This window comes from Exophiala aquamarina (genome assembly GCF_000709125.1).
Source record: "Exophiala aquamarina CBS 119918 chromosome Unknown aczIA-supercont1.3, whole genome shotgun sequence".
NCBI classification, from domain to species: Eukaryota; Fungi; Ascomycota; class Eurotiomycetes; order Chaetothyriales; family Herpotrichiellaceae; genus Exophiala; species Exophiala aquamarina.
In genome coordinates this window covers 1690371-1716886 of record NW_013550585.1, presented here as the reverse complement: position 1 = coordinate 1716886, position 26516 = coordinate 1690371, and the positions used below count along the sequence as shown (strand labels likewise).

The following is a 26516-nucleotide window of genomic DNA, read 5'->3' as shown; positions in this document are numbered from 1 at the left end:
TTCGCGTACGGTGTAGTCTATTCGTCGATAAGCTGCCTAAATACATCGTGCTGAGTATATTTCTGATATAGACTGGCCTACACGCGAATGGACGGTAATCCATTCGCTTCTAGTGGCATTCGTGCTTGTACTGGAACAGGGCCAAGCACCCACACACAGGCTAGAACTTGAGTGCATGACAACGTCTAATGTAGTTATGCTCCACCGCTTTCTCATTCCAAGCCGCCCATTCACCATTTGCGATTTCGACAACCATGCCAGGACAGGTTTCTCCCTTCAACTGGACATATGCAACACGCTCGATGAGTATGAGAACACTTGTACCATCTAAAATCGCAAAACCTCTTAGACTCTGTATGCAGGAATGCCAATATGTATCTCATGCAGCACTCCCGTCAAGCACCTATACACTACCTACAGCAAGGCCGATGACCGATCTTTAGGCAAAGGCGTTCGGCTCACACAATGTCCCAATTGCAAAAGATTTGCCGACAAATATGTCGAACATGACTTTGTGGTATTATTCATAGATTTATTGCTGATCAAACCTCAGGTACCATGCCTTGGCGGACAGATGATACCCCGTTTTCTAACGCTGCAATAGGTATATCGACATCTCCTATTTAACAGACTTGGACGATCAGATGACAAGTTCGACCCGAGTATCTTGAGGCTCGGAACGCTTCTGGTTCTCTTTGACGTCTATATCACCTGGGCACGCATTGAGAGGACCAGTCCAGTGAAGAATGACGGCGTCACAAACTCTCGGCTCACGCAAATGCCCATCCTTACTCAGTATATCTTCTTTCTTACGATGAACATCTTGGCCACAGTTGCACAACACGGCATCATTCGAACGTTAGCCCGTGTTCTTCTCTCGCAACCAGATATCCACGGGGACGACATCAAATCACCCACGTCTACGGGAGAGGGTGGCCTCAGCCAAGCCACAGTTGTGCCAGGCCATGCGAGCCCCAACGCTATTAGTACGGCATTGCTTGTGTCGAGCTGCTCCAAATTATTTCCCATCTTGTTGGTGATCTGGCCAACAGAGGCGAAAGAGGGCGACCCTTTCGGCTTCGCGTTTCAAGCTTCAAACTATGTCGGTTGGGCAGTCCTTCTCAATAATATTGAAGCTCTGTTGATCCTCTTGAATTGTGGATACAAGATTGCGACGGGGCTAGCATTTGCTGGAGTCGTCGCTCGATGGCTTATTGAAGGCTGGGTCCTGAATTTGGTGGGCTTGGGAATTGATACTAGCCCTATTGGTGATATACTTACAGCTCTCAGCTATGCCAGCAGCTGGTTAGATTTAGGTCCAGGGAGATAGTCCATAAAACTTCTGCTGATGTAGAAACCTGGAATATACTTGATGATAGGTGCCCTCCGTATAAACACCGGATCTTGACATCACGTGATCGCAAAGATCATCTGCGCTCTCAAAGTCACTTCTCCTCATGGAATGGCCAACGGCCACGCGATTTTTGGTGTTTCGACGCGTCTGCATACACCCAAGTCAAAAACCATGGACGAGTCATCTGGGCGAGGACATCGGGAGAAGAAACCTAGTGAAAAGGTCAAAGAACAGGTCTCAGGCAAAATCGAGAAGATCGAGGACGACAAACCTGTGGTTCTACCAACATACATTGCGCCCAACGATAGCAAATTCGTGCAGGAGCAAAAGGAGGTTCCCAAAATCTATGACCACACTAAGATAGCTCCTGACGGGACAAAAATCGACTTTTATCTACTTGGGACACAGTATGGATGGATCTACCCCTCTCCATATCGAGCCATGCTAACCTGCCATAAGCGTCGAAAGCAAAGAGAAACGATATTATGTCCGTGCGAAGAGAGATCCGAAATCACTATACTTTCATGCAGATGAAGCTCCTCCTCGATATGCCCGACTGAGTGACGAGAACCATCCACAATGCGGAGTCGAGAATCTGAAAAACACGTTTACCAAGACGATGCTCGGCAAGAGCGGGGAGTTTGGCAGCTACACTACGAGAGCGAACGTTTTTGCAAGAGAGGGCAAGTTTTTCTTCGAGGCGAAAGTGATTAGCCAAGCCCCTCCTGGTAGGGAAGAGCCCGATCGTGCTCTAGCTGATACTCAGAATTCGGACAGAACTGCAACGAACCGCGGTGGTCTGCGGGTTGGATTCTGTCGGAGGGAGCACCACTGGAGCGAGAATCTTGGTGGCAACGCTTACAGTTATGCAGCTATTTTGCGAAGTGGCAGAGCACGAGAATACGGCAGTGTACGGTTCAACACCATGATGTACCACATGCAGGGCGAAGGTGCTAAAGATCCTGACGACCTTAGCTACGGAGATGTTGTTGGGCTCATGATCACGCTGCCGCCGTTGGAGGTGCACAAGAAGGTCGTTGAAGGCACGTTCAATCCTGCCGAATATCCCCACCTCAAATGCGGTCCTGCGGTCCTCAAGAAGAAGGCGGGAGCAGGAAAAAAGGCTACTAAGAGTGGTCCCAAACCTAAGGACGGCGAGACCCCCAAGACCAAGGAAGATGCAGGCAGGAAGGCGAACACTCGAACAGCCATTCGCACGATGGTGCAGCCGCTTCCAGGTTGTACTGTACCTTCTGACCACGACATCATCCGCGACCGCAATCCATTCCTACATAAAGGCATGACATATTTCGAGTGCCCAGAATATACACCCAACCATGATCTAAGTCGACCAACGCTGAACTCCAAGAACAAGTCGATCAACCAGGAAACAGGCAAGAAGTACGATCTGTTGACAGACCCTCATCCCAACCACGAACTTCCCCATCTACGCACACTCCCGGGCAGCAAAATTGAACTCTGGGTCAATGGCAGATATCACGGAATTGTGTGGGAGCACCTGTTCGCCTTCCTGCCACCGGCATCATACATCGACAAAGGTAGCCGAGCAGTCACGGGGGTCGGAGACGTGGATGACGGGTTGCTGGGATACTATCCGGCCATCAGTCACTACACGGGTGGCGCCATCGAATGCAAATTCGACGGCCCGTGGTGGTACGGATATGGTCAAGACGGTCCTCAACATCCGGACGCTCGGCCAATCGGAGAACGATATCAGGAGCAGATCGTGGAAGACATTGTGAACGACTTGGTGGATGAAATATACCAAGAACAGCTGTACCACGATCCAGAGTGGATGAGGAAGCGCGTGCTCAACGCAGCTACATCGGCCAATCCACAACACGGTTGAGACATCATCCGAGTCAGTTGTTCGACCTCCCGTTGAAACCAGAATTTCTTAATTCAATTGCACGAGCACGACGAACTTCTCCTCGTGTTACGGATAATTGAGACTTGATTTGGAAAGAGATGGCGTGCTGCAGCTTATCTAAGTATTGCGTACGAGAGATGTGGCAGATTACGTGTTATGGCTTACGGGTTACGGAGGTGAGGGTCTAAAAGTCATTTCTGCATAGCGAGATACCCCTTCAGCAATGATTATGTAGTAGTATGCATGAAGACAGCACGTCAAGGCATCCTGTTTCTAGACATTCATCATCACTGGGACTCCGTACAGGCTGTCGTAAGCCTACATTAGACGCTGCATGAGGCGTGAAAGTCAAACTGACCCTGACTGGAGGCAGCAGCATTATTGGTATTATTATTGTTAGGTCCACTGATGCAGTCAGCGGGCGATCTCGTGCAATCACGGTACTAGATCTGTGCGTTGCCTGCCTCCCGGGTTCGAGTGTGCATTAGTACTCGTAGGACCGTCATCAACAAGTAAGATGCAATGGCCCAAGGGCATTCGGTCTGCGGATGCTCAGTACGGAGTACGGAGTACATGAGAGGAGAAGCAAACTACTACGTGTACTCCGTACCATGGGATATTTCTCTCCTTTGTGGAGAACCCCCTGCATCACTGGCAGTTTGGATGTGGTACAAGTGAGGTACTCCTGACAATCATGTCACACCAGAAAGTGGGAAGTGGGCCAAGAAGCTGAGGTTGAAAGAAGCGACACGAGCAGCAACGTGCGGCTGAGGATGCGAGCGCCAAGGAATGAGTGAGTGCATCTGGGCTGAGCTGAGAAGCCGATCGAATGTCAGAAGCAAAAGCAAGGGGGCGTCGTCGGCCAGACAAGTCACGTTAACTTGCTAACTACTCGTAGCTGTGACTGACCTAGAACTTAGGAGCAGGACTACGGAGTACGGAGTGCGTCCTCTGGATACTGCGTATGGATGCTCCGTACCGCGTAACCAGGCGAGGGATAAGACTGCCCGTCTGCCACCCACTGCCACCCACTGCCACCCACTGCCACCCTGGGTGGACCAAAATAGCGAAAATAGCGAGGCACTCGTACTCCGTAAGTCGTCAGACTTCCAAGGGGGAAACACGTCTGGGCCATTCACGGGCTGGAGCCTGCAGGTGCTCTAGCGCTGTAGCCTGTAGGGGCCGAGCGCTCCCTCGTAGGGGGAGTTCCTTGACATTCCTAGGGCTTCCCAAGGCCAAGTCTCCACCCAAATCTGAATCCCCCATGATTCTCCCCCTCGCCCCTTGATTTTGACACCGTGGCCTGTTATTTATTTCGCTGCCTGCCCAGCTGTGGCATCCATTCTTGCCGCACCCACTCACTCTCTCATTTCACCTTCGTCGCTTGCAATCTTCTGTACTTTGCCGTCCTTCACCCAGGTTATGATTCATCTCCACCTCTCATCCGACTGTCCTCCGTGACCAAACATGCCACCTTGAGGACAGGTGGTCACTTGGGCTGCCCACATCATAAGCTACAGACTGTCCAGTACTGCCGTTCGGAGTACTCGACAGCTCTCCCATCATTTCTCATACTCGCCATCGCTTGCAAGACGCCAACATGGACGCCCCGTCTCCCTCAGCAAGCATTGATCCCGCCTCTCTGGCTATGACCGGCTACTCTCAGTCTTTTCCCGCCACCCCGCCCCAGTCGGAACACGCTGCCAGTCCTCCTCCAGAGGCAGCCGACCAACAGAAGAAGAAGAGGAAAGCATGGGGTCAACCAGTTCCTGAAATCAAACAGATCCTCCCCCCACGTAAGCGGGCTAAGACCGCCGAAGAAAAGGAACAACGGAAGAACGAAAGAATTCTTCGAAATCGAAGAGCCGCTGACAAGTCTCGGCAACGTCAGAAGGCCGCTGTCGCGGACCTCGAAGTCCGACAGATTCGGATCGAGCAGGAGAACGCTTCGTTGCGCGACCTTGTCGCTCGATACCAGTCTCGCTTCGGCGTCCAAGCTGATTTTCCAGCCCCGTCTTTGGCTGAGCCTTCGTCAATGGACTTCGACTTGGACTCGACGCCAGCGCCTGTGGACGTCAAGACAACTTACAACACACCCTCATACGCACCATCACCCTCCGAAGCGGCCGAAACCGTATCAAATCACCCCACCCTAGTTGAATCTGAAGATCTACCTACCCTCAAACATGAATCCCCAGTCCTCGCCCCTCAATTGAACCTCATCAACGACCACGCCGAAGCTGACCATTCTGCTTCTATGGCGACGTTCGGCAGCTTCGCCCCTGTCTCCGGTTTGACACAATATCCTGCCGTGGTATTGTGTGACCTGCAGTGTCAACCGGACACATGGGCTATCAGCCTGCCATCGTTCCCATCCAATCAGACTTCTCAGCTTGGGCTCAGTTACCTCCTTCAAGTATTCCAGACCTTGACGATATTTCAAACCTTCTCAACGACAACTCTCTTGCCGATCTACAATCTCTTCCAGATTTTGGCACAGAGATTATCCAAGACCTCGACGGAACAGGATTTCTCCTCCATCCTGACCAACTTCCCACTAATTCATTCTTTGATTTCGATGCCTTCGACACCGACCAGACCAGCAGTCTTCCGCATGAAACTTCTGAGCCGACTTCTCGCATGCAGCCCACACATGGCGCGCCTATTACTGGCAGCGACAGACCGGGCTTTGCAGCAAGTAGTTAGCGAGGATGGCTTCGCCGAGGACTCTGATCGTCGGTGGACTTGGTCGAGTCTGATGACCATTAAGTGGACCATTTTGAGGTTGGAGAGAGAACATCGGAGAATCCGACGACAAGTCGCCACGAAGCACAATGGAGTCACAGAACTGAAGGTCATGTCTGGCGTTGATTACGGAGCGGTTGCCCGAAACTCGAGGCTTTGGCGAGCGGGGTCGAATTCAAATTGTACTACTAGTTGTGATGACAATTGGGTGCTGGCACAGGAGGTGCACTGATTATAAGCGGTGCCTCCTTTTTCCATAGACGCTCACGAAATGAAAAAGCTTTTCTTAAAACGATTGTCGACCGAAGATCTCGAATTTTTTTTCCCGCTGCACGTTTCAGCAGCAGTACTCGTAAATAGCCACTTGAGATATTCGTGCGTCACAGGATTCGTCTGCAACCCGAGCACGTAGTCATGTGATATCATGTGACCGAGTTCAGTCTTGGCAAATTTGATACGCGTTCGAAGCGAAAGGCCCAGCGCGAGTCGATCGCAGATTCGCTGCCAAACTTGAAAAACACCTACAAAACATTCCCCAACATAGAGTGCGCCTCAACCTGAGTAAGCGTCGTCGCGGCGATGCCTCCATTCAAGGATGAGCATGTGCTCGTGAGTAGCCCCTCTCCGTGCCACTCAACCTCCCCCTCCCGCGACACTCCCTAATGCTAACCACCTCTAAACTCATTTAGATCATTTCGCCCGGGTCCCAGATCACTGCTGCGCAACTGGGCCTTCCAGAGACGTTCACTCCTCCAAAGTTCCGCTTTCCCACTCGCATGTTCCCTAGTCTTAAGCCAGGGGAATGGGAACCATTAAGGATCCGAAGCAAGACCGTCAAGGTCCCAAAAGCCACGCCAACTGAAGCCTTGACTAATGGCACGGAGCCGAAGGCTGAGCAGCCTAATGGAGAACCTGTTTTGGTTGCAGATGTCGAAATGCAAGAAGCCCCCGTGCTGACAGAGGCAAACGAAGCAGTAGTGCCAGCACCACCAGCAGATCCTCCGGCACAGGCGGCCGTAGATGTATCGCAAGATGCCCAGTCAGAAGCACCACCAGAAGCCCAGCCGGAACTACCATCAGAAACAGCTCAGGCGCAAATAGAAGAAGCAGCTCCTACCAAAGAAAAGCAGGAGACCTCACAAGAAGGGCAGGACTCTCAACAGCAGGAGACAACGCAGGTGGTCGAAGAGGATTCTATCGAAACATTCGAGGATGATCACTGGTCTACAGAAGGCGCCGTCTATCCCATCCGCGAAGGTCGCATCGAGAATTGGTCATGTTTCTTTGCGCTCTTGTCACACATCTACAATATGATTTCCCCGCCTTTCCACATGCCGGTCCTATTCGTCTCTCAGCCATGTTGGTCGAGTCGGGATAAAGAGATGATTACTCAGTATGTGTTCGAGAATTGGAAAATTCCAGCCTTCTGCCTCATGGACGCTGCTTTAACGGCCTGCTACGCCTACGGAGTGCCAACCGCATTGGTGGTGGACGTTGGCCACAGCAAAACCGACATTACCGCTGTAACGGAATTCCAGCTCAATGAAATCGGCCGTGGTGTCGCGCTTGCGGATACGGGCGGACAAGCATTGACGAAGAGATTGCAGCAGGAGCTGAAGAAGAACGATTTTGACGAGGATATGGCCGAGCAATTGAAACGAAGTCCTATTTGTGAAATTCTCCCCCTTGGTGCCGCTCTGCCAACTGGAGCGGCCAATCCTGAAACCGTGAACCCTGCTGCTGCTGCGTCGACTGGAGCCTTAGACTCGGGTGTCAATGCTAGAGATACGGAAGGGCTACGTCCTGGACAGCAACCACGAGGTCCTGGATTCGGAACTGCCGTCGGAGATGATGCTGTCAATGACGACAACGACGAGGAGGACGATGGTGTTCTAGACGTTGCGGCAATCGTTGCTAGAGACAATGCTGCCGAACTGTTAGCTAAGAGGGAGCGAGAGAAAGCTGAGAGGGCTTTGGCAAAGAGCAAAAGTGGTGCGGAACCACCTCGGCCAGTCCGGCTCAGAAATTCGGAGCGAGAACGTGCAAGCTTTACGTACGTCGAATACCTTCCGATCCAAGAATCAGAAGACCCTGACGCAGTGCCCACTGCACGGAAACGGAAGCGAGAGATAGAAGTGGGCGTGGAAAGATTTATGGCTGCCACCCCTGCCCCTGGTATGACGGACGGTATCATCGACACCATAGCGGAGGCGATCCACCACACGATTCTCAGTGTCCCCGAAGTACCTCAGAGATCCTCTCTCTGGGATAATTTGATCATTTTAGGAAATGGAAGTCGGATAAGAGGTTTGTACTCTGAATATATGATGCAGCTCATGGTTCTTAACCTGTCTCTAGGGTTCTCCAGCTCTCTATTGGCGACATTGAACGCAAGATACATTCTATCGCCGTCGACAGCAACAATATTCACTTCTGAACTCCCATCAAACTTCACCACGCCTGTTGCTACCCCTGGAACCAATACACCAATCCCCGGTCAAGGTGGACACCTCCAACACCACCTCGGCGGTCATGGCGTTAACCCGCTCCTGGTTGCTGCCACGAAGAACATGATGCAACCAAACCCGCACCTCCAAGTCCCTGCCCAGTTAGGAGCCGATCCGAGCTTACACCAGAGCCATCGCGGATTCAGCCAGTCACCAACGTCGATCAAAACAGTGAAACCTCCCGAATATTTCCCTGAGTGGAAAGACCCCAGCGTGTCGGGCATGGAGGAAGCATCCTTCCTCGGTGCCCAAGTCGCTGCCAAAGTCGTCTTCATCGTCGACCAAGGTAACTCCAAAGGCTTTTTGACTCGGAGTGAGTACAACGAGCTGGGCCCCACGGGAATCCATGATTGTGCTATGTAGGGCAAAGCCTGTCATGGAAATAGAACAAATTCATTTTTTGATCAGCAAGATAAAGACGTTTTGCTGGCCACGCCGCGGCCGTCACCGCCGCGGCACGAGAAAAGTCGCAGTCCGAGCTTTTTTAGGAATGGGAAAAGACGCCATAGATGATAGATGATGGGTGGGCTCCGGTACGAGTATGAAATTCGGGCGTGGCATACTCGTTATTAAGGTCATCAATCAATCATATGCTGATGGCCATCCATACTACCTCAAAGATATCAAAATTATCAAACAGTAATCCCCAAATCCCCAGCAGGCCCCCGCATTTACTTTGCTGAGACTCCCTCGGCATTGAAAGTAAAAATCCACGATGATCACTACTCGGTCCTAATTGATGATGATGAATCACCCCCTCCCAGCGCTCATCTCGCCTGGCGTGCCGCCACTGCCTTGCCAACCCCCTCTCTACCCAAGGAATTTACTTAGATGTACTCCGTCCGTCGTACGACTCAGGCTGGGCAGTCACCTTAGTCAATGCCCCCGCTGCAGGGTTCAGAGGTTTAGATAGTTAGAGAGTGCCCGTCCCGACTTATCCGTCCAGACAAGTCGTACTATGTATCTGCTGCGTATTAATGACTGTAGACCACTGGCCACTGACCACTGCAGTGACCCCAAGCTGTCTGGGGAAGCGTTAGCTTTGGCCTCAGCCTTGGGGCCAGCACCATCCGAGGCATCTGAGGGTAAATTGCCAGCTTTACCCCGCGGGGACGGCATTATTCGACGAACGACATCGATAGACGTGCGGATTGTGAAATCAACACCTTGGTGGACTTCATGAGTGCTCGTCCATGGGACACTGTGTGCTTGGGGCTTTGATCGTGCCGACTGCTTACTATATATACTAGGAGGCAGCACCAGACCGGAGTTGAGCGCAATCTCATACCTATCTATCTGCAGTATCAGTATCAGTTGGAACCGATAAACCAAACGCTGTTGGTGTCTTCTGTTTTCTATCGGATAAAGAGACCGAGGACTCCAGAGGGCAAGGAATGTTTTATCTCTATTCTTTCGCTCCCTGACTGTTTAGCCCTCCCCTTCGAAAAATCACCCCTTTCCTCTTCTACTCTATCCTTCTCGGGGCACGGTAAGAAACACTCACTTCGCGATTCAATATGCCTCACGCGACGACGACGGATACGGAATACAAGCATATTCAAGTGAAGCAGCTTGGTGCTACATTCGTGGCCGAGGTCACAGGCGTAGACTTCTCGCGGCCTGTGGAAAAGGAGGTCTTCGATGAGATTTATCGAGCTATTGTTGCCGTATGTGTTGCCTCCATCCCCCCTTCTATTAATTTGAGGAATTGCATCTCCTATTATGATGTTTCATGAGCTTTCTGATGAATGAGCTTTGGGATTTTTTAAACAGTATGGCGTGTTGATTTTCCGGCACGCGTCGCTCGACGATGCCCGCCATGTGGCTTTCTCGGCCTTGTTCGGCGACTTGGACGACATCAAGCCGTATATAGCGCTGGGCAGGAAGAATCGGTTTGCTTTCGACGAGCTGTTCGATGTCAGCAACCTCGAGGATGATGGGAGTTTGGTGAAAATCGGCAGCAAGAGGCATCACATGGGACTCGTAAGTAGATTGAAAGCCCTGATCTCTTAGTATACGCACTTGGATCAGCATTTGAGTGTTGTCCTGACTGTATCATTGAAGGGCAACGGGATCTTCCACGTCGACTCCAGCTTTAACCCGCGGCGAGCCGGCTTTAGTCTGCTTCGTGCCCATTCGCTCCCTCCCAAAGGGCATGGGGGAAACACCGACTTTGCAGATACAAGGACAGCATTCGAAGAGCTCCCCGAAGATCTGAAGAACGACCTCGTCCAGAACGAGTACATAGGCGCACACAGTATAATGCACTCGCGCAGAAAAGCCGCCCCCGTGGACAGTACATGGTTGAAAGATATTAACCCAGAGGATTATCCGTTTGGGCGACACAGCGTCGTGCAAACACATGCCCCCAGTGGTAGACAGAACATGTACATTGCAAACCACATACACCACCTTGAATACCGGACACCGCGGTCCAAGGATTTTGTGCCTAGCAAAGAACAACCCTTTGAGCGCGTGCCGGAACCCCAAAGCACGGAGCTGATTGAGAAGCTACTCGCGCACGCAACTCAGCAGAAGTACGTGTACAGCGTGGAATGGGAAAACGAGGGCGACCTTGTTCTCTGGGATAACACCGGCGTGATGCATAAGGCCGGGCAGGGGACATTTATGGAGAAGTTTGCCCGTGATATGAGAAGGTGAGTTGGAGAGTGTAGATTTGGTCGTATCGAATACAGAGGACTTACTCTTTGATAGGTGTACCGTCCATGATGGTGGTAAGGATGCCTGGGGCTTCAATGAGAAGTCCAGTGTGAGGATGGGCTTGCCCTGAGCCGGTCAGATTGGCATTGTGTCATAGCAGTCAAGTGTGGCAGTATCTCATAGCCGTAAGATACAGAATTGCGTGGATTTGGCAATCTTTTCTTGCATGGACGTGGAATTTGAAATATTTGCTACACGCATGATGAAACATCAATCATCAATCATGGAGACCGAGCTGGAGCGTCGACGAGCAGCCACGATGAAGACGCAATCTTCGTTTGGTTTGATGGATAGCATAGAAAGCCAATGATACTCGTTGAGAACTTGAATGATACTTCGAGTGTTTGTGTACTCACTATGCCACGAATGTTGATACAGACGTTGTGCCATCCCATGGAACAGTGCCCACAAGGAAGGATCCCTCCCGAAGACGCTGACACCGTGGCAGCCTTTATACCACGGTGTAGGTGTATATCACGTGCACACTGAACGCGTCGCCTCAAGAACTCGGATTTAAATCTCTATTCAGTATGCACGTGCGGATAGGATGATTTAATGCGAAATGACAGCCTAGAAATTCCAACGGGACATGATCACTTTAACTGTGGAATCCGTGAACACAATTAGACCAGGCGTTGATATGCTAAACTGCAAGTCAGGTTAGCCCAGCACTTAACGAAACTCGAAACGCGACGATTATCTTTGATTCCGCAAGCACACGTTTCTTTCGACATCAGGCGTCTTAGACTAGCACAGCTGGCACGTTTACGAGCCCCCAAAAGCTCGATTTTGTGGGTAGATGGCCCCTGAGCACCGCCTAGATCTACGGAGAACTAGATGCTACTCCAGTGACAGTGGCTCGGTAAGGATAGCGACGCGCGATAGCGGAGCCACACTTCTGGGCGATGCTCCGCTTACCCATCCTCAGGGCTCTTCACGCACGACGGCTACGATTGCACTGTAGGATGTTCTCTCTTTGGGAATCGTCCCTTGGCAGATGTCAATGAGATGCCCATTCTGACAGGCTCGCTAAGCCAGAGGGTTGTCTTCGGCCGCTCCTTAAAATTCGACAGTGGCTATGTTTAACTTGACCTGTTTGACTCGGTCCCGTCAGCTCGGGGTTCAGCGGCCTTGAATTGTTCGTCGACACAACGTCGTATGTCTACTAGACATCCATCAATGCTGTTTGGAAATATATCAGTCAATATTCGCATGATGGAGTGAAGAAGCGGAGGATAAATTCTGATCATGGATCATTCTTTGCCGCGGGCGGCATCACATGCCAGGGACTTTGTCCGAAACTGGCTGCATAAGATCGATCAAACTTTTGGAGGAGATAATTCTTCGCAGAATACACGGGCTGCCACCGCATCTACCTCGAACTTCAACGGATATGTATCTCTCCCCGTTCAAGGCATTGTTCTTCATGCTGGAAGTTGGCTGCGTCGGCATACTTCGTCTTTTGCGGCGCCGCTATGGATTCTACCCAGTTTTGTCACGGACAGCCTCAATCACAAACCACGAGCGAAGACCTCGTCGGGGAACAAAATATCTGCGCTCGATGGCCTTCGAGGTCTGTGCTGCTTGATGGTGATGCACATGCACTGGACTTTCGCCTTGACCGATTCTAATGATGGCGGCTCATGGGAGACGAACATGAAATATCTCTTTCATCGACCTTTTTGGTATCTCCTCTGGGCAGGGACCAGCCACGTTAATGTCTTCTTCGTTCTCAGCGGTTATGTACTGTCTGTGAAATGTCTGAATATGGTGCATCAAGGAGTCCCTGCTCATCGATTCATTTCGTCTGCAGTGCTCCGACGTGCGACTCGGATTTTCCTACCACCAATTGCACTGATGTTTATATACCTAGTGGCTGTGAGATTACACATTTTCCATAACAGCGTCGCAATTCGGGAAGAGAATTCCTGGTCTCAAGAGTTTCAGCTCAGATTCTTCGAACCTTGTCCACCGCTCTATCCATCGTTTTCCCAGCAGTTTTGGGATGTCATCGGCGCTACTCAAAAACTTCTGGATCCAAGCACACATTTTGAGCTGCCAGACTACGGAAAATACGATAGCCATCTCTGGACAATGCCTACCGAGTTTTACTGCTCGTTGGCGCTGTTTCTCGTCTTAGTGGCTACATGTCAGCTTTGGACTCGTTATCGAGTCCTACTTCATGCTTTGCTTGTCGCTTGGTGTTGGCTCACAAGCCATCAAAATCATGGGTTGTTTTTCTTCGGACTTCTTATTGCAGAGTTGGATATTCTTCTGAAGGCACGATTCAGGCTACCTCAGGAACCGCCGTCCAGCTCGGCTGTGACGCAAAATACCGCCAAGCCCTGGGCTTCACTACAAGCAAGGCTACCAATTGGAGTGGCATCTTATTTCGCTATCTCAAATATTATATCGACAGTAGCTTGCTTTTTGGGGCTCTACTTGCTCTCGATGCCTCTACTATGGGCAGAAGAAACACCAGGTTTCAGGGGCTTTTTCCACTACATGCCAGCATACATGAATACCGGACAGCAGGGGGATGCTCTGCGTGCCTTGGGTGCTGTTCTCACTGTGTGGCCCATTACCTTCACAAGCACAATCAGCGGCGATGCATCCTCAACACCAATAATCAACTTCATCCTCTGCAACCCTGTCTCTGCATATCTCGGTCAGATATCTTTCGCGTTCTATCTTATCCACGGCTTTGTGATCCGAAGCTTAGGATACTCGATCCTGCCTTCCCTGTACGTCTTCGTCATCGGCAGCGGCCAGCGACGGGCCGAGCTGGCGCCCACACAGTACATGACTGGCCAGGTATATGCAGCCGAAGCGAGGTTGACGGCACGAGAACTTGGCACCATTTGGGTTTTGGGATATCTCATCGTTCTACCCACGTGTATCTGGATGGCCGATTTGTTTCATCGGTTTATTGATCTGAAATGTGTTGCGCTGGGTAGGGCGATGGAGGAGAAGATGATCATGAAAGATGAGGCTGCGATGTCACTGCCCGTCGCGGCTGGCAAGGTTTCTTGAGCGAAACGTGGGCATTATCAGCAATGCACATCCTCGTCTCCGTCTTGTGGGTGAAACTTTCTTATCATGATGATAAAGCAAGCACCGGCCTCCGCCCTGCTAGGTGGGGCTCGGAAGACGATTGTTCTTGGAACCACCGAGTCCAAATATAGTCAAAACTTAAGACCTGGCGACGCCTCGAAGAGTTGAATGTCTATTGAAAAGATCGAAGGGCTGAAGCAGACCTAGTCATAGGAATTCATAGAGGCGAGAATTCCTGATGCCGGCAAATGCAAGATTCTCCTTCAGGTCCTCCAGGTCACAAGTGTCGCACACTCTTGTGGGAAATCTGGAGTTCAGAGTGGGTTCTGGCTTGTCGTTTTGTGAGCATAGTGAACTTAGGAGTACAGCTGTATCTTTGCTTTGTCGCGGCTCTTCCGGCTCCGCAGTTCGCTCGACCACGATTGAACCGGGACTAGGCTGTCTTCAGCGGGAAGAGACTTTCTGTTTCGTCGCAGATCTTGTGAAAGCCTGCTAGAAAGGCGGTGCAGGGTGGAAGTGAAGCGAAGTGGGAAGCGACGGTCCATCATGTACGATCAAAAGTTGAACAGTGAGACAATTCAATGGTGTGGTCTGGAATGTTAGAAGCCATGTTCAACGGAGTCGATTTCCTCAGCTTTAACATATTTTTATCTTCGCTCGCTCGTGGAGCGATACTCCGTCCTCCCATCCACGTTCTACCTCACCACACAGGACTATGAAAACGGGCTAAGACTCAGCCTGGTTAATGCACGAGATCCAGCTCGCCGGTCTGGAAGGGGGGGAAAACCACGCACAAGCACGCACGTCCACCACATGGAAATCCCAGGAACCTGGTTCCGACAGATCCTTCGTCGGCTGCCATAACTCAATTCGAGTTTGGATTTTGGTGCGATGGCATTGTATGTCCGGTCGGACTTGGATCAAAGGAGAGGAAACTATTGCAAAGCACGGACTACAGTGCCGGAGAATCGGTCAGGACGAGGCAGGCTGGGGGAGATATCCAGGGTCCCAAGCTGACACGGTTCACCCAGCGGTCTAGGTATGGCTTCAGTGAGAACAAGAGACGTCATTGGCGCAAACGAATGCCAGATAGTTCGGCATCTTTGCAGTCTGCGCCCAGAGTGCTACCGTTGATGTGCAAACCAAAGTATTAAATTGCCCGAACTCCAAAATTGACATTCTCTCGGGACACATCCCAGCCGATGAAGATGCCAGATATCGGGTCGACTAGACAAGGTGAGACTGAAGAACACTGCCAAGTCTGTCCACGATGTCAACGTGACAAGACTTCCTGAGTCAACTCTAATCTCAGGACGTCATACTGCACACAGATTGATATTGGGGGGGACAGCACAATCATAGGTGGTAGCGTTGGAGATTAGACTGAGAACGATCTCATCCAACTCCTAGAACTTGACTAATACGCACCTCTGGATCACCTTTACTATCTTGACGTCCTTGCCCATGTGCTGGAATCAATATGTCAACATATTGATCAATTATGTTGTCACTTGAGCAATGTGGGCGCAGCAGCCTGCATGCACGCAGTCTCCGAAGAGGAATGGCCTCAGCCTTGTGTCAATCACATCTTCAAGTTGATCTTGCTGCGATCTCTTCATCATCTCGCCCACATGGACATGGTCTGGCTTTGAATTTAGTGCTCTCCATGATCGCCTCATCCCGCTGGCCATCACAATCCGATTCCACGTATACGATGTGCCTCCATGAAGGAATCGGGTAAGCGACTCTCATTGCCTGTCCATAACGAAGGCCGGTGCACCGCCGAGATACGCCCTATCAGCGGGTGCGAATGGACTCCGGAATGCTGCAGGCGAAGCGCGGACTTGAGAATGTCCGAACCGCTGGGTCACCCAAGAGAGAGAAAAATTTAAAACCATACCATGGAAGTGAACGAGGACTCTCCCTGTCAGCTACGGCGGTTTCATCAAACGGCGACCAAGCAGTTGGATGGATTTATGCCGTTCCCCTTTAGATGACTGCCGTAGGAGGCGTGTTAGATGAGATTCGTCCTGACTTACCCAACCGACCAAGTGATGACAACGGCCGTCTGCTGGGTCGAAGGCATTCATAATGCGGCACAGTTTTGTATTGAGCCCTGGGCTTTTATCTATGAGCTCCCAAAACGCTACTACCTGATGGGCAGGATGAAATCTGGCATTGTATTGCTGTCAGGAGCTATGTTTCGGAAATTCCAATGTCGGAATAGAACTATTTGGGCACTTGCCTCTGGGCAACAAAAGAGGCATCCTTCAAGACACCATTCCTTGCAAATATCGGGAAGTTGACCACACGACACTTTGATCCATGGCATCCAATTCAACTTTGATCTATCTCGGTCCAGGCATAACGCCGCGTGAAGCCAGCGAATGATGCAATCTACCGTATTTCTCAAGCCCTCAACGACAATGACAATATTCTCCTCCGCTCAAGTCTCATTTTCGACGCGCTAGTCGATCATTCTAGCCTCTCCTCCCTCCAACCAAGGGCATAGAGTATATTGAACGATTCGTTCGGCACCATTGGGCGCATGGATGCCGGTCATCATGCTAGCAATGTCCGAGTCAAGGTCAATGAAAACGGAGCGGAAGCTGAAGTCACATGCTACGTGATCGCGAAGCTGTATAAAGCGGGAGAGGGACAGAACCAGGAGAAGCCTACGTGCCTGAGGGTCGGAACTCAATTTCGTGCTGATGTTGTAGAGAAGGAAAGATGATGGAAGATCCAAAAAGTTGAGCTCTCCTACAAATGCTAAAAGGTAAAGGCATGAAATTCATAACATCTCTGAACAGGAACGAATAAGTCAAGTGAAGTATCATCCGTCACAAACAGCTCTTCACAGCGCTGAAGAGCACAATCAATTAGGACCAAGTTAAACCAATACCTCGCTGTGCAAGACGCGTGGTATACACCGCGCCCTTACGGGCGGTCTTTCATCCGCCTTAGGCGGACAGGGGATGAGCACAAGGCGGCATCACCTACGGTGGAACTCTTGATCTCAAAGCTTAGTGTTGGTTAATTGTACAGAAAGTCCTTGGCGTCTGTTGCTCGTTTACATCAGTGTTCGAAAAAGGGACACATCTATAGCAAAGGCTTTGCTCTCGTGTGGACGGACTATGACTTGACAGCTTGAATTCACGGTTCTCCATGCCGACTTATCCGAAATGGCGAGTAAAACCACGATAATTAGAGCTGTGACTTGTAGAGACAAGACAAAGGCCGAGGGGATTCGCCTCTGGCATACGGATTGGCTCCAATTCCGTGAGGAGAATAGAAGATAGACCCCTGTATGATAGCGTGTTCGTCCTGTCTGGGGTAGCGGACAACAAGCAAAGGCTAAAACTCAATAATAAGGATGTGGAGACATTAGGCTATGCTATGCAAAAGACATGCTCATTCTGTCAGTACTCTTGAACTATAACATCGCCAGAGATGTCCAACGCGCGCAAACTCGACGAAGCTTCAGACTCAACCAAGACCTTCCCGCAGCCCTCTCAAAATGGATAACAAGGTCATAGATTCCAGCCACTCCGAAGATATCGAGAAACACGGAAATGGCCAGGTAGGCTTCCGGGATAATCATGGAGTCCTCATATCTCGAATGGAAGAAGCACTGGCCCAAGAAAGCCCGAAACCGCTGCGCAAAAGTTTTCTCAGACTTTATGGGTGTATCTTTGTTGCATATCTTTGCTGCGCAACGAACGGCTTTGACGCTAACACGTTTGGTATGTGCTCTTCTAGAGTTCTCCTGCAGAGTTGAATTGATTCTTTCCATTTAGGTGGACTTTCGGCCATGCCAGGCTTCGTGGATTACTTCGGAATCAACAAAAACAACCAGGGCCTAGTGGCTGCTTTGTACGTGATTGGAAATGTAGCAGGAGCTTTCGTCGCCGGGCCCTGTTCCGACAAATACGGTCGCCGAGCTGGAATGGCGATCGGATCCATCATTTGCATCATTGGAGCAGTGGCGCAGACGGCGGCACAGAATATCTCAGCCCTGGAAGGTGGGCGATTCGTGCTAGGTATTGGCGCTGTGATTGTTCAGACTGCTGGCCCCAGCTATGTCGTTGAGATGGCGTATCCGAAGTACAGAGGTCAACTCACGGGAGGATATCAAGCCTGCTTTTTCCTGGGAACAATTGTGTCGACCTGGTTGGAATACGGGTTGTATTTCTGTAAAACGTCCTCTTCGTTTGTCTGGCGAGTCCCTCTGGCAGTCCAGGCTACCCCCTCCCTGGCCATTCTGTGCTTTGTCTGGATGATCCCTGAGAGTCCTAGGTGGTGAGTCAAGTCTTATACCTGAACCAAACAGCAAGGCTGACTAACGCGAAATGTAGGCTGCTCGCCCACGATCGTCTCGAAGAAGCCAGAGCAATCCTAGTCAAATACCACGGCGACGGAAATCCGGACTCTTTGGTAGTGACAGTCGAGCTTGAGGAGATGCTGGAAGTTATCCAGCTGGACGGGTCGGACAAAAGATTCTGGGATTTCAGAGAGCTATTCAACACCCGAGCGGCCAGATATCGAACTTTCTTGGTCACCTGCATTGCTTGGTTTGGAGAACTCGATCTGCCGCCCACGAGCTACTACTTCCCATTGATGGCCAAAACAGCGGGTATTACCAGTGTGCAGACTCAGCTCTTGTTGAATGCGTTGCAGACACCTATCATGATGGTTGCCGCTCTCTGCGGCCTTCGCTTCGTGGAGAAGCTAGGACGCCGCAAGGTGTTGATGGCATCTTCGGCTGGAATGTCGGCATCAGTCGCGGTCATAACAGCATGTACCGCCAGACAAGCTGGTAAACCAGCCGTGGGAGCAACAGGAGTCGCCTTTTTATATGTCTTCTTGGTAGTCTTTGCCTTTGCTTGGGTGAGTGGTTCAACAATCATCCTCAGATCACGATGTCCCCGGCTAATTCAAGACAAAAGACACCGATGCAGTCATTGTATCCGTCAGAGGTATTGGCATTCTCAACGCGCGCGAAAGGACTGGCTTATCTCAATTTTATGAACAACGCGGTCAAGGTGCTCAACACCTATGTTCCTCCAGTGGCCATCGCCAACAGCGGCTACAAATTCTACATTTTGTACATCATTTGGGACGCCTTTGGGGTTATAGTGATATATTTCTTCTTTGTCGAGACACGGGGCCGCAGCTTGGAGGAGCTGGAAGAGTTGTTCAAGGCGAAAAATCCAAGAAAGGAGAGTACAAGAAGGAGATGAAAGGGTGCAGTAAGGATCGGTGATGTTGCACAAGGATTCGGAGATCTACTTTCCATATGAAGATAGGGTGTGAGTGTGCAGAACCGAGATCTCAATGATAAACATGGCAAACTGGCCAAGTCTATCTCGGTTGCTTCGTACCAAGCACTAATTAAGTACGAGTACTTCATACTCCATACCAGGGACGGAGCACCTCGGCACGGATCGTTTAGGCAACGATAAGCCTCAAGCTTCTTGATCCTAAGCTTCCTGGCGGATGCAACCTTCCTCTCTTGCTTATCGACGCATCAATAACCTGGTTATAGAACCCCCATCCTGTGGTGTACGCTTACTAGAAACTATTAGCTTGCCTTCATGAGTGAACAACTGCACGGTAAGAGTCAAACACCGTGCGCGGTAAGGCGACAACCCACCGTCATATGCCTGCACCCTCTAATCAAGCTCTTATGACTGGGATGGGCGAGATGGGTACAACAGAACGACATACATCTAATCCACTATGTGGGGACAAGGTAGGATTGGTATGGCTAGAATTCACGATACTTTCGTCACAGTCATGGAGACTCCAAGGTTGGGCTTGCTACCCTGCAACTACTAGCGTTGCAAGTCCCTGGACGGAGGATTCGTGAATTGATAAGGTGCAGTTGAGCTAAGTCTTGACATCAGACCTTCTTTCACCTCTCCATAACGGCCTCATTTCTGTTGTGGCTGTTTCATATTGCTGTCAATATGTGGCTCACATCTCTGCAAATTGTGTTTATTCTCATCGCCTCTGCTGTTGCCCAGTATTTTCCAGCAGAGCCAAAGAATGTCACAGTGGTGAAGTCTCAAATCCAAGACGGCGTGTTTGTCTCCTACAAAGAGGTACGTGAGGCAACTCCTCTGTTTTCATCGAGTCTAAAAACCCGTGTAGCCTGGACTATGCGAAACAACACCGGGGGTGCGGTCATACGCTGGCTATGTCCATCTGCCTCCAGGCATCGTTGACGATTTGGGAGTCTTTCAAAATTACACCATCAACACATTCTTCTGGTTTTTCGAATCTAGGAAAGATCCCGCCAATGCTCCACTCTCCATCTGGATGAATGGGGGTCCAGGAAGCTCGTCAATGATTGGTCTGCTTCAGGAGAACGGTATTGTTTTTTTTGTTTTTTGTTTTTTTGAAGGTTGTTCCCCCAAGAGAAGCTGATTCCTTGGTCACAGGCCCATGCAATGTCAACTACGATTCGAACTCGACAACTCTCAATCCATGGTCTTGGAACAATGAAGTGAACATGTACGTTCGTCTTACTGAATCTGACTAGACCACGAATCCCAAAAACCTATCCGCCCCCCGGCACCTTGACCTTGACCTCATGGCTAATCTTTATTTATTTTCCCTCTAACTCCATTCGATAGGCTCTATATTGATCAACCAAATCAAGTCGGTCTCGGCTATGACGTCTTGAGCAACGGCACGCAGGATCTGCTAGATCCTTCTGGTGATGTGATAATCAGCGATTTCCCCGACGGAGTCCCGGAGCAGAACAACACGTTTCTGGTCGGCACATTTCCTAGCCAGATGATCAACTCAAGTGTCAATGGAACAAGCAACGCAGCAAGAGCTCTGTGGCACTTTGCACAGGTCTGGTTTCAAAATTTTCCCGATTATAAACCTAATGACGACCGTGTCAGCATTTGGACGGAGTCTTATGGTGGAAAGTACGGACCCGCCTTTGCAGCATTTTTCCAAGAGCAGAATGAAAAAATCGCGAATGGGACCTGGACCGATGTGGGCGAGACGCACCCGATCCATCTTGACACGCTGGGTATCATCAATGGTTGTGTTGATTCTCTTGTTCAAGAGCCTAGTTATCCTGAAATGGCGTACAACAATACCTATGGCATCGAAGCGATCAACAAGACTGTCTACGAGGAGGCGGTGGCTGCGTTCACTGCTCCCGGTGGAGTTCGCGAGCTGATTGAGACATGCCGTCAGCTTGCGGCAGAGAGCGACCCGGAAAATCAGGGAAATAACGTGACCGTCAACGAGGCATGCGTGAATGCGAGCGATGCGACAGGGGATATGGAGGGACCATACACCGTGTACTCTGGGCGAAACTACTATGACATCGCTGCCATCGATCCAGATCCATTTCCTCCCAATTATTACATTGGCTGGCTCAACCAACCCCACGTCCAACAAGCGTTGGGCGTCCCAGTCAACTACACTAACCCGGGAGGAAACGCTCCTTACTATGGATTCGAATTGACAGGCGACTACGTCCGCAGCGGCCATCTCGAGGAGCTCTCTAGCTTAATCGAAGACGGAGTCAAAGTCGCACTAGTCTATGGCGATCGAGACTACGCTTGTAACTGGATTGGCGGCGAGGCAGTATCCCTGGCCGTCAACTATTCACAATCAGCAGCATTCGCGTCCGCGGGATACGCGAATATCACTGTCAACTCGACGTACATCGGAGGCCTGGTGAGACAGCACGGGAACTTCAGCTTCTCTCGCGTCTTCAACGCCGGGCATGAGGTCCCCGCGTACCAAGCCGAAACTTCGTATGCACTATTCCACCGCGCGATCTTCAACCGCGACATTGCCACTGGCGACCTCGACACGGCGAAGAACGCGAGCTATTTCACAACGGGCCTCGCCGACGCCTGGTCCGTGAAGAATGTCGCCCCAGAAAGCGATCCGCCCGTGTGCTACTCCTACAATCCGGGTGCCACCTGCACTGACGATCAGCTTGAGAGCATTATCAATGGCAGCGCTGTGATCCAGAACTACATCCTCATTGACAATTACACGTCGCAACTGTTCCCAGGGCTTGTGAACTCGACAAGCTCCGATCAGGGACGAGCGAACGGGACCACAACTGTTACTGGAACGGCAAGTACAGGCGGGACGGCAGCAGCTGGCAATGAGGGAATTTTCGTGCAAGCACCCGGCTTGGTTGCTTGGACGTCTGCATTAATTGCTGTAGCAGCCATTCTGCTCTAAATCAGGTCGTGCAGTGGGTACGGTACAAACACGAGCACACTACTTGATTAGTTTACGCCATCCTTTCACTACCCAGGCACAAGAGGACACACGAAGTTGAATTCACCGTCCCTCGCAGTTCTTTCCACCTCCACCGTCTACCGCCCCTCTTTAGCCCTCTTCTGCTCCAACGTCTTGACCTCGCTATCCCGTGGATCCCGGATCTCACGGGCCGTGCCCTTTTCTCTCCGCACCTCTTTGATTGCCGCTTGGCCTGAGCCTGCGGGCTTGTCGCTGTGCATGATATAGTATAGCGGGAAGCACAGTGCTAGGGCCCCGCCTGCGATACTGTTGGTTGCTGTTAGAACCCTTTATGCTTTCATGCTTTAAAAGTAGACAGGAGGCAACAGCATACATAGGGAGGTTATTTCTGGTTTTCACTCTCGTGGTTGTGTCGTCTGCATAGGCTCTCCTGAATGTGAGTCTTGGTGATGGGGATAACAGGGGGGAGAGCTTTGTGGCATGGTATGCCCGATGTGCAAGGAGGGCTCGTCGGTAGATCGCGGATTGCATCGTCGCTGAAGGTGCAATGTTTCTAGTGAGAGCTGTGCAGTGCTTGCAAAAAGGGATGCTGACGAGCACATGTCCATCTAAATGTTTCTTCTTGAGCTGCCTGGACATTAGACTTTTGCTCCAGCCAAAATGTTCGCGTCATGGGTGAAACGGTTACATCATGCTTCTCCATATTCAATGCCAAACGCTAGCGGATATCATCTCCCGACGAATATTTGGCCGCCGACATAATTCATGACAGATTAAGATCTAAGCAGATGTGGCAATCGAATCCTACAGCTCATGGCCATTCTGCTCGAGGTGGAGAGTGCTAAATGGCAAGCCTTGCAAGTTCAATGAAATGTTTTCTATGTATTTCCATTCTATCAACAATTGTGGTACACGCCATAGGGGGTTTGAGGTCGCAATGCGCCCCCCGTCTAATTGTACATAAGCTACTATCAACCACCAAACGCCTCAGCAGGAAACCGCTTCACCTCCAGATCATGCTAATTTCTTCTCCAAAATCCGTTCCACTTCAGATACGAAATGTAGAATACCCACTGTCCTCTGAGACCTGATACGAGCGGGGACTACGGTTAGAGCGATAGCTGTAGGCATGGCCATATTTGATGGACTGCGGAGAAGGGCCGCGACAGTGGACCAGCAGGGGCTTAGCCTTCTGAATGGGTTGGTACGTTCTGATTTCGCTCAATTCACTTCCCTGCTCGAATGGATCGTATTCAGTCTCATCGTCTTTCTCGGAGAAGTCGAATGCGAAGGTGGAGATGGTTGAGATGCTGGCAAGGGTGGGGACAGTCGAGGCTGGCGATGAGGCAAACGGATCTCCCGACATGCAGTTTGTGCTGTCTCGGACGATCCGGGGAGTGATTTGCCTTCCGTGGGTAAATGGGAGAGAGAAGGATGGTACGTTGGGCCTCGAGACAGCATTCTGCCGAGGCACTGCATTTTTGCGAGGAGCAGGTGTTGGGGTGACTGGCACCGACGGAGCAGAGGTGTTTGTGTCACTCGATATGGTTGGGGAAGACCAATCTGACTCCTCGCTCTCTTCTGAATCGTACATCAATTCGGGTGGTGATGATGGTGGCTCCGGCTCCACAACATCAGCAAGAGTGCCTCGGAATCGTGCCCTCGGCACTGACATGATACACTTCGTGGAACTGACGCTGGGGTTCGACTTGTGCTCAATTTGTCGCCGCCGAAATTGTTCGAACTCCTCAGACGAGCAGCTGTGGCATAATGCAACGCCTGGAGGGCACGCACATTGAGCCTGCACGTGGCATGATCCAGGATATCGAGGTTGCCTCTGTTTGGAAGCAATTATGGAGTCTTCAGAGACCGGGGTAGGCAAGGCTGAAGGTCTCACATATGGTTGATCATTCTCGCGTTTACCCCAGTGGCCAGTGTTGCCAAGTGGTGGGCTAAGCAGAGTTGGGGAGCTGAGCAAGTTTTCACGATCAGGAACATCGATCACTTGAAACGAAGAATCGAGCACCTTGCTCAGGTAGACCGACAATTTCTTCCGATCGACTTGACCGTTCGGACCGAGCCACTGACTAGCCCTGTGCGATCGTCTTTTCAGTGGGGGCTGATATTCAGCATCTTTCGGGGCTGGCCAATTATCCTGAACTGGCAGGGTTGGCCATGACGTCTGGAAATCATTTCCAAGAGTTGGTGAACACACTGGCGTAGGTGGGACGACATCCGTTCGAGCTACCACTCCATTCTTTCCAAGAATGCCGAGATGATTCGTGGTGGTCGCCGAGCACGGAACTGAGCTTTCTGATGACTGAGGATCTGGGTTGATCACCCTAAGGGTCGGTCTTGGGTGAGTGTGATTGAGCTGTGCAGGTCGTTTCTTACGGAGTTTCAGTGGAGCGGGACGCAGCTGTGCTGGAATCGGTGGTGGTGGTGCCTGGCCAGCTGGTGCAAGTAGATGCTTTGGTACGTTTTCGTTCGCAATCTGCTGTTGCTCCCTCAATAGTCTCATCACACGTTGTTTGTCTGCCGGGGGTGTAGGCGGCATTGGAAACAATGAAAAGCCTGATTGGTGTGATTGGTCCATAATCAGGTCTGGGAGAGCCAGAGCCTCGTTTGATTTGATGCTGTAAGATTCAGAGTCCACTTGTCGGCTCAGTGGTGATCAATGTTATTGTTGTTGTTGATTGTTGTGAAGAGGATGATAGCAGCAATCGATAAAGCAGATTGGGAGAACCATTGTTTTTTAATTGTGATCAATAATTCATCAATGCTAGATAGGGGATGGGTGCAGGGGAGTATCCGTGGAGTTCAAAAGAGTGTCAGAGCAAATTGGAGAGGCGTCACCAACACGTTCTGCTCATTCATCAAAGGTCAAAGCTGAACAGGCTAGACTGGAAGTACTCAGCTACCAAAGCGAGAAGACCATTATGGCACGTATCAGAGTGTCTTTGGGCGAGAGCAGAATAAGGTCTGTGGTAGCAGCTTCTGCGTGGAGAGCTCTGAGATGAGCAGGCCCAGATAAGCGCACTTACCTGAGTAGTGACAAGACATCATTTCTTGAAAGAGCTATGTCAATACTTGATTTGGGTGAACCGTCATGGGCATAATTTCAAAAGACAATCTGTGCGCGGGCTTGACGGCTTCGTGTGCTGTCAATGTACCTTGGAGCTGATCTTTGTGACAGCTTGCCTGACAGCACAATTACCGGTAACATCAACACATTGGCCGCGTATAACAGCTCACCATTATCCACGAAAGGGGTGAAGACATGGAGATTGAGATGTTGAAGACAGCAGTGATCATGGCCTACCCGTTTGAAAACGCCTTGCGGCCATACTTCGCTGTATTGGTCGCGAGACTGCTTCATGGTCGAGGCCAGGCTCCCAAATAGAGGAGCTTTTGACAGGTGTCGTTCTTGTTTGCGGGCCAAGACGCCATGACCGCGCAGCATTATTAGAGATTAGGCAAAGTGTCCATATGAGGATGGAAAGATCAAGACAAGAAAAGGTATTTGATCATGCTACTGTACATGATTCCAGATGTCCCTACGAGAACATCCAAGTCGAATCGTAGACTGTTGAGTCTTCCAGCCCTCTGGAGAGCCAGATCTCGTGGCCTTGGCGCCAAGACCACCATGTTGTAACGACATTGCTGAGTCATCCACGTTCATTTTCGTGGGTGACTGGCTTTCCCCAGCCACAACCTCGTCAAACATGCCACAAAGGGTATCAATCTGAACATGCCGTTGCACTGCCGCCTATTTACAAGGAACAGCACAAATTGCAAGTATGCACTGTGCTGTACTACTCGTGGTTCAAGTCTCAGTAATGACGAAGCACCCTGGAGCTGTAGTGGCTCGCGCTCACCCTCTCGTTGGATAATACCCACCTTAACCGAAGTAACCTCGTGATAGCTGCCGTATACGGTAAGATGTCTGGCTTAGCGTGTGGTTTCCCACCATTCCATTTTTGGCCCATTCTGC

At 50.7% G+C, this 26516-nt stretch overlaps 10 protein-coding genes across 10 annotated transcripts; 8 read left to right on the top strand and 2 right to left on the bottom strand.

Moving 5' to 3' along the window:
* Positions 1-364: 364 nt before the first annotated feature.
* A1O9_04216 (uncharacterized protein) lies at positions 365-1330 on the top strand (the record flags this gene model as incomplete). The annotated part of the gene is made up of 2 exons (XM_013406508.1): positions 365-553; positions 605-1330. The coding sequence occupies 2 exons, from the start codon at positions 365-367 to the stop codon at positions 1328-1330; spliced, it is 915 nt and encodes a 304-aa protein (XP_013261962.1).
* Positions 1331-1525: 195 nt separating this feature from the next.
* On the top strand, positions 1526-3224 carry A1O9_04215 (uncharacterized protein; the record flags this gene model as incomplete). Its single annotated transcript, XM_013406507.1, has 2 exons — positions 1526-1761; positions 1814-3224. 2 exons carry the CDS (start codon positions 1526-1528, stop codon positions 3222-3224), a joined length of 1647 nt encoding a protein of 548 aa, XP_013261961.1.
* Positions 3225-4845: 1621 nt separating this feature from the next.
* A1O9_04214 (uncharacterized protein) lies at positions 4846-5951 on the top strand (the record flags this gene model as incomplete). Its single annotated transcript, XM_013406506.1, has 2 exons — positions 4846-5536; positions 5578-5951. 2 exons carry the CDS (start codon positions 4846-4848, stop codon positions 5949-5951), a joined length of 1065 nt encoding a protein of 354 aa, XP_013261960.1.
* A 618-nt stretch (positions 5952-6569) lies between these two features.
* On the top strand, positions 6570-8860 carry A1O9_04213 (uncharacterized protein; the record flags this gene model as incomplete). The annotated part of the gene is made up of 3 exons (XM_013406505.1): positions 6570-6599; positions 6680-8297; positions 8349-8860. 3 exons carry the CDS (start codon positions 6570-6572, stop codon positions 8858-8860), a joined length of 2160 nt encoding a protein of 719 aa, XP_013261959.1.
* A 1154-nt stretch (positions 8861-10014) lies between these two features.
* Positions 10015-11288, top strand: A1O9_04212 (alpha-ketoglutarate-dependent 2,4-dichlorophenoxyacetate dioxygenase; the record flags this gene model as incomplete). Its single annotated transcript, XM_013406504.1, has 5 exons — positions 10015-10164; positions 10271-10480; positions 10562-10942; positions 10997-11154; positions 11213-11288. The coding sequence occupies 5 exons, from the start codon at positions 10015-10017 to the stop codon at positions 11286-11288; spliced, it is 975 nt and encodes a 324-aa protein (XP_013261958.1).
* Positions 11289-12466: 1178 nt separating this feature from the next.
* On the top strand, positions 12467-14251 carry A1O9_04211 (uncharacterized protein; the record flags this gene model as incomplete). The annotated part of the gene is made up of 1 exon (XM_013406503.1): positions 12467-14251. The coding sequence occupies one exon, from the start codon at positions 12467-12469 to the stop codon at positions 14249-14251; it is 1785 nt and encodes a 594-aa protein (XP_013261957.1).
* A 3538-nt stretch (positions 14252-17789) lies between these two features.
* Positions 17790-19512, top strand: A1O9_04210 (uncharacterized protein; the record flags this gene model as incomplete). Its single annotated transcript, XM_013406502.1, has 4 exons — positions 17790-18015; positions 18070-18571; positions 18628-19159; positions 19219-19512. 4 exons carry the CDS (start codon positions 17790-17792, stop codon positions 19510-19512), a joined length of 1554 nt encoding a protein of 517 aa, XP_013261956.1.
* A 729-nt stretch (positions 19513-20241) lies between these two features.
* Positions 20242-22501, top strand: A1O9_04209 (carboxypeptidase D; the record flags this gene model as incomplete). Its single annotated transcript, XM_013406501.1, has 4 exons — positions 20242-20376; positions 20426-20645; positions 20716-20788; positions 20911-22501. 4 exons carry the CDS (start codon positions 20242-20244, stop codon positions 22499-22501), a joined length of 2019 nt encoding a protein of 672 aa, XP_013261955.1.
* Positions 22502-22638: 137 nt separating this feature from the next.
* On the bottom strand, positions 22639-23053 carry A1O9_04208 (uncharacterized protein; the record flags this gene model as incomplete). Its single annotated transcript, XM_013406500.1, has 2 exons — positions 22639-22828; positions 22896-23053. The coding sequence occupies 2 exons, from the start codon at positions 23051-23053 to the stop codon at positions 22639-22641; spliced, it is 348 nt and encodes a 115-aa protein (XP_013261954.1).
* A 517-nt stretch (positions 23054-23570) lies between these two features.
* On the bottom strand, positions 23571-25124 carry A1O9_04207 (uncharacterized protein; the record flags this gene model as incomplete). The annotated part of the gene is made up of 3 exons (XM_013406499.1): positions 24828-25124; positions 24528-24704; positions 23571-24434 (listed from the first exon to the last, which is right to left on the bottom strand). The coding sequence occupies exons 1-3, from the start codon at positions 25116-25118 to the stop codon at positions 23571-23573; spliced, it is 1332 nt and encodes a 443-aa protein (XP_013261953.1). The 5' UTR covers positions 25119-25124.
* Between the last annotated feature and the right edge of the window lie 1392 nt (positions 25125-26516).